Below are 7,080 nucleotides of genomic sequence, written 5' to 3'. Positions count from 1 at the left end.
CTGGCATTTTCAAATATATATTTATATTTTATTTTTTCCCACGTTAGCAATAATGCATTTCTAATATAGTGGTTTTGAAAGTATGAATTTTATTTTTTCCATGCCATAAAAGGGCATGCCAACCAAGTTGTAAGTCATGCCCCTCCAAATACAACAATGTTTTGTTTCTGAGCATTATCCATTCTTTTATCCATGTTAACACCAATGCTTGATAATATAAAACCCAGTCTGGCAAACCAAAATTTTAGGTTGCTCCTCTCTTTAATGATCTTCCACCTGTTACTTATTGTCCCGTCCTCAGGATTCAGGAAGGAATCATGGGACTGGAAGGGATCTCTGAGGTCTTTTGTCCAACCCTCTGCTCAAGCAGGAGATCCTATACCAGTGGTGGCGAACCTATGGCATGCGTGCCAGAGGCGGTACTCAGAGCCCTCTCTGCGGGCACGTGTGCCGTCGCCCCAGCCCCGCCTCTCCCTATGGCCCCTTCCTCACCAGCAGCCCCCCCAGAGGAGAATCGCCCCCAGGCGAGGCCCGCATGGAGCAGCGTAGCCAAGGACATGGTAGCTGGGCAGCAGGGCCAAGACTCCGCTCTCGACAGTCGCGCACAGATGAGGCTGTGGGGCGCGGGCAGAGGGCGTGGCTGCCATGGCGCTGCAGGGCCACCTGGGCGATCTGCTGTGGTGGGCCGCGTAGGTGGTGGGTAGCCCTGGAGGCAGGCAGGGTGGGGCATGGTGGGCAGGGCCGTTTTGGGGCACTTGGTCTCTAAAAGGTCCGCCATCACTGCCGTATACTATTCCAGACAAATGGCTGTCCTGTCTGCTCTTAAACGTCTCCAGTTATGAAACACCCACTTCTGGAGGTAAACTGTTACACGGATTAATAGTCCTCACTGACAGGTTGCTTCTCTCCTTGATTAGTTTCCATACGTTGCTTCTTGTTCTGCCTTCTATAATAATAATAATAATAATAATAATAATAATAATAATAATAATAATAATAATAATAATAATAATAATAATAATAATAATAATAATAATAATAAAGTTGGAAGGGACCTTGGAGGTCATCGAGTCCAACCCCCTGCTCAGGCAGGAAACCCTATACCATTTCGGACAAATGGCTGTCCAGTTTCTTCTTAAAAACTTCCAGTGTTGGAGCATTCACCGCTTCTGGAGGCAGATTGTTCCACTGGTTAATTGTTCTCACTGTCAGGAAGTTTCTCCTTAGTTCTAGGTTGCTTCTCTCCTTGATTAGTTTCCATCCGTTGCTTCTCGTCCTGCCTTCAGGCGCCTTGGAGAATAGCTTGACTCCCTCTTCTTTGGGGCAGCCCCTGAGATATTGGAACACTGCTATCATGTCCCCCCTCGTCCTTACCCAATTCCAGCAACCGTTCCTTATATGTTTTAGCCTCCAGTCCCCTAATCATCTTTGTTGCTCTTCTCTGCACTCTTTCCAGACTCTCATCAGGGTGTGTTGTCTTTTGCAGCTTCCCCAAATGGCAAATTAATCAGTAAGCAAATTAACCCATTCAGAACCCAAACTTTCTCTTTACTGTACTTTTATTCCCTCTCCTTCTGAGAACTGCTGAGTTTTACTCATGGATGGACAGAGTTCTTAGCAAAATGCATTTTTTAAAAAATATGTAGGTCAGCCATTGCTTCTTTGTCGCAAAGTCCTGGCAGTTGCCATTCAAAAGTACAGCAAGTACAAGGAAAACTGTACTTATCTTGTCTTCTTTATCTGGATCTACGCTATAAAACACACACTGCTGTTCTCATTCCTAAATTTGGAGGTTTTTTTTTAAAATTGCCTTCCTGCAAGCTTGATAAAGAATTAATGTCCCCCAAGGCTTGCTCAGTTTCCCAAATTTCTCTAGGTTTACCCATCATGCAAAACCTACAATCTGGTGTGAATAGAATAGAATAGAATAGAATAGAATAGAATAGAATAGAATAGAATAGAATAGAATAGAACCTTGGAGGTCTTCTAGTCCAACCCTCTGCTCAAGCAGGAGACCCTATATAATTTCAGCCAGGTAGCTGTCCAGTCTCTTCTTAAAAACCTCCAGTGATCAATCAATCAGAATAGAGCTGAAAGGGATCTTGGAGGTCTTCTATCTAGTCCAATCCCCTGCTCAAGCAGGAGACCCTATACCTGTCCAGTTTTTTTCTTAAAAACCACCAGTGATGAAGCACCCACAACATCTGGTGGCAAGCTGTTCCACTGCTTAATTGTTCTCACTGTTAGGAATTTTCTCCTTAGTTCCAGGTTGCTTCTCTCCTTGACTAGTTTCCATCCATTGTTTCTTGTCTTGCCTTCTGGTGCATTGGAAAATAAGTTGACACCCCCCCCCTCTTCTTTGTGGTAATTCCCAGGGATTGTGTTCACCGACCTAAGAATGCAGTAGTTGTGTTTCAACCGCAGGATGAGCCACGGATCACTCTTGTTGGCAAACCTGTATATTTCAGCCTGCCTGAATTACAGCATTTTTAACTGTTATTTTCCACTGCCAGTTTTTGTCAGATGGCGGGGGGGAAAAAGCTAGGTTGATAAAATATGGAAGATCTCTATTTTTAATAAATAGTTTCTTATGTGGCCAACCTGAACCATAATGAAATCAAGGTTTCCTTCAGAGAGACATCCAAGTTCATTTATCGTTTTAGAAGAGTCTCAGAATTGCAAAGTTTAATAAGCTTATTACTAGGTTTATGGCCCCAAAGCTAAATATTGTCAGCAACAGATAGGTCACTTTTTTCAGTGCCGTTGTAACTTCGAACTGTCACTAAATAACTGTTGTAAGTCGAGGATTACCTGTATTCTGCTGAGGAGTAGACCAAACCTAGTGCTGATGACTTGAGACTGTTTAGTTCCACACAATTTCTGGAGTTTGTTGTTCCTAATATTGATTTTTGCAGCCGTATTCTCTAGATGGTATCTGAATATAAATCTTTTTAACATGTATATTTTTATTGTGTGGTAAAATGTTAATATATATTGCTTGTTTGTGCTTGATAATGCCATATGCTAAAAATAAATTCACATGCATAGTAGCTATAAACCTAAGTAGTGAAAGATCAAACAAATGGTCTAACTATCTCTTGCAGAGTCATCCTCTAGATCAGGGGTCCCCAATCCCCGGTCCGTGGACTGGTACTAGGCCATGGCATGCCAGCAACCAGTCCGCACAACAAGCAAAGCCCCATCTGTGGGATGCAGGCAGCACACAAAAAACCATGCACCCTCCAGTCTGTGAAAAAAACTCTCTCCATGGAACCAATCCCTGGTGCCCAAATGGTTGGGGACCTTGCTCTAGATTGGCGTGGGAAATGAAATGAAACTTCAACTCCCAGAATTTCTGAATGACATGCTGGCTCAGGAATTCTGGGAATTGAAGTCCACAAGTCATAAAGGGGGGCATCGTTCCCCACCGATGCTTTAGATGTCTCTTTGATTCTTGTTTACATCGCTCTTTTTCAGCTATACTGCAGATTAAGCTAGGATCATGACTGTTTTTCCTAATATTTTGGCTGGGACTGCAACTCCCAGAATTCCTAGCTGGGACTACAACTCCTAGGATTCCTAGCCTGGAGAGACACTTTAGAGTTGCAGTCCTAAACTGGAGGCTATGAGTGAGAAGACCATACAGGTACTCCTCAACTTACATTTGTTTACTGACCATTGAAATTTACAACAGCACTGAAAAAAGTGACATATGACCGTTTTTCACACTTACGACCATTGCAGCATCCCAGGGTCACATGATCAAAATTTGAATGCTTGTCAACTGACTCATATTTATGACAGTCGCAATGTCCTGGGTCATGTCATCAACTTATGCGACCTTCTGACAAACAAGGTCAGTGGGGAAGCCAGATTCATTTAACAACCGTGTTACTACTTCACAACTGCAGTGATTCACTTAACAACTGTGGCAAGAAAGGTCGTAAAATGAGGCAAAATTCTGGGCTCAATTGTGGTCCTAAGTGGAGGACTACCTATGCTCTAGGAGTCTAGATGGTTTCAGAAATAATCCAAGTTATCGGTTATTTAAGTTATTTCTGATTTCCCAGATAAGTCAACATCAATTTAGGTTGTGGTTGCGACCTGGAAATAACTTCCATCCAATAGATATAGGCAGGGCTTTTTTTCTCGGAGAAAAGGTGGCGGAACTCAAACCTGGCCACGCCCTCATCAAACCCTAGGACCGCCCCTTTAGAGAACAGGAATGCAAGTAAAATTTGGGAGGGGCTATTTCCGGTGTGGGAGGGGCTATTTCCGGTGCGGCCGGCCCGGAAAAAGGTGCCGGAACGCGGTTCCGCCGCGTTCCNCGCCCGCCCGCCCGCCTCCCCTCGGCTGCGGCGGGACCCATGGGAAGGGGCCGCGCCCGGGCCCCGCCTGCCTGCTGCTCCTCGCTCGGGGATGGCTCCGCCGCCGCCGCCGCCGCCGCCTTGAAGCGAGCCGGCTCGGAGCAGCCGCCGCACCGCGGACCGCCTTGACCTTGCCCGGGACGCCGCTCCGCAACCTGTTGGCCACCTCCCGCGAGGAGAGGGGGGGGCTGTTCCTCCGCCAGGCCGCTGTCCAACCGGGGCAGCCCCTTCCAGGGGCCTGAGCTGAGTGGCCGGCGCGGGGGGCGGGGGAGCTCTTCAGGCTTCTCTGCCCCCCCCCCAAAAGGGTTGCAAGGCTTGCTTGGTTTCCCCTGATGATGGGGGGGTCCTGACCTGGATGTCCGGCCGGCCCGCAGCCCCCCCTCCGATGTGACCCGCTGCGGCTGCTGCTGGGGACTTCCGCGCACCTGCCCGCCCCGCCCCTCCCCCGCCGCACACCTGAGATTGGCAGGGAGCCGGACTGGGACAGGTGACAGGTGACAGACAGGTGATGGGGTGCCCGCTGCGGCCGGAGGGGATGCCCGGCGCCCCTCTGCGGGATTAAGCCAAGCCTCCTGCCCGGCATCACGCCCCCAGTGTTCAGCTGCCGGACAGACTCTGCCCCGCTGAACAACATGGAGACCAAAATCCCGCCGGCCGTCACCCCGACCAGCCCTTCATCCCCCGGGCTGTCCCCGGTGCCCCCACCGGACAAAGTGGACGGTTTCTCCCGCCGGTCGCTTCGCCGCTCCCGCCAGAGACGGTCGCACAGTTCCTCCCAGTTCCGATACCAGAGCAACCAGCAGGAGCTGACCCCTCTCCCCCTGCTGAAAGGTAGGTCTGGGGAGGGGGGGGGCTCAGAGGGCTGGAGAGCCGCCCTCCCTCTCCGTGGGTCATCAGGGCCCAGTGTGAAGCCGCCCTTGGGTGCCCGATGGATGCCAGGGTGGCCCGAAAGAGGCGGTCTTGCCAAGCTGTGGCCGGAGACCCCCAAGACAGGCCAAACCCCAAAGAGAATGCAGAACCGCAGAGTTGGAAGGGACCTTGGAGGTCTTCTAGTCCAACCCCCTCTGCTCGGACAGGAAAAACTACACCACTTCAGACAAAATGAATCCCCAGTTCCTGCGTTGGCTCTGCAGAACTTGTGCAAATAAGCTGTAGTTTGCCTATTTGTGAGTCCAGTTGAGGGTACGGTAGTTTGTAAATGATGGCTTGCACTGTGCAGTTTTTGGGTTGCTTCATACAGTAAAACGGGGTAATTTATTTTTTATGCTTATCCTGCCTCTATTATTTTTACAAATACCAAGGCAAGGGGGTTGGAGAATTTATTTTATTTTATTTTATTTATTTATTTTTCATAATTTATATGCCGCCCTTCTCCCCACGGGACTCAGGGCGGCTCACAGCATATTAAAATAACACAACACAAACAACACAACACAACATTTCCCCTATAAAAGCCAATTAAAACCAAATATTTATAGTCTGTGACATTATTAAAATCATTAAAAATTATCCCTATTTAAAATTCACNAGAAAAGGTGGCGGAACTCAAACCTGGCCACGCCCTCATCAAACCCTAGGACCGCCCCTTTAGAGAACAGGAATGCAAGTAAAATTTGGGAGGGGCTATTTCCGGTGTGGGAGGGGCTATTTCCGGTGCGGCCGGCCCGGAAAAAGGTGCCGGAACGCGGTTCCGCCGCGTTCCGGCTGAAAAAAAGCCCTGGATATAGGTAGTCCTCAGCTTACAACAGTTCGTTTAGTGGCCATTCGACATTACAACAGCACTGAAAAAAGTGACTTATGCCCATTTTTCACACTTAACGACCGTTGCGGTATCCTCATGGTTACAGTAAGTAGTCAAAATTTGGACACTTGGCAACTCACTCCCATTTCTGACAGTTGCAGTGTCCCAGGGTCATGTCATCCCCTTTTGTGACCTTCTAACATGCAATGGGAAAGCCAGATTCAGTTAACAACTGTGGCCAGGAAAGTCCTAAAATGGGGCAAAACTCACAACAAATGTCTCGCTTGGCAACCAAAATTTTGGGCTCAATTGTAGTCGTAAGTTGAGGACTACCTGTCTACTATCAGTTGCACAGTTTATGATTCTGCAAAACAGGGATCAAGCAGTCTACCTTGCAGGACCCTTGCAGCTAAACCACCACCTTCCTTCTGAATCTCAGTGCATGGGGCATTGGCGCTTCACATGTGCAAAAAGTGGTGGGGGTCAGAGAATTGGCCCTCTCCCCGCCCTCCCCCCCCTGTGGCAGGCAGGGCAGGGCAGAAACCACCCAGCCTGCCCCATTCCGGTCCCCTTTTCGAGTGGGATGCCTTGATCCAGCATTAGCCCTACTCAGTCTGAGATGGGGAATTTTGCAGGGGGGGTTGGAACGCCTTTGGCTGGGGATGATGGGTGCTGTAGCCAGATAGCCTGAGACCAGCCTCATGGGAGATCGGCTGGGGAGGATGGGTGCTGTAGCCAGATACCCTGAGACCAGCCTCATGGGAGATCGGCTGGGGAGGATGGGTGCTGTAGCCAGATACCCTGAGACCAGCCTCATGGGAGATCGGCTGGGGAGGATGGGTGCTGTAGCCAGATAGCCTGAGACCAGCCTCATGGGAGATCGGCTGGGGAGGATGGGTGCTGTAGCCAGATAGCCTGAGACCAGCCTCATGGGAGATCGGCTGGGGAGGATGGGTGCTGTAGCCAGATACC

The 7,080-nt window shown here is 49.1% G+C and overlaps 1 protein-coding gene across 1 annotated transcript in view; it reads left to right on the top strand.

The window, feature by feature from the left end:
* The first annotated feature begins 4,999 nt into the window (after positions 1-4,999).
* PPP2R5B (protein phosphatase 2 regulatory subunit B'beta) overlaps positions 5,000-7,080 on the top strand; it is a 31,895-nt gene continuing 29,814 nt past the window's right edge. Inside the window, exon 1 of the mRNA XM_015825332.1 lies at positions 5,000-5,198. Within this exon, the coding sequence (XP_015680818.1) occupies positions 5,000-5,198 (199 nt within the window). The remainder of the gene's footprint in view (positions 5,199-7,080) is intronic.

Source organism: Protobothrops mucrosquamatus, unplaced genomic scaffold, assembly GCF_001527695.2.
Source record: "Protobothrops mucrosquamatus isolate PMUCROS unplaced genomic scaffold, P.Mucros_1.0 scaffold2599, whole genome shotgun sequence".
NCBI classification, from domain to species: Eukaryota; Metazoa; Chordata; class Lepidosauria; order Squamata; family Viperidae; genus Protobothrops; species Protobothrops mucrosquamatus.
This window is presented reverse-complemented; position numbering and strand designations above follow the sequence as displayed.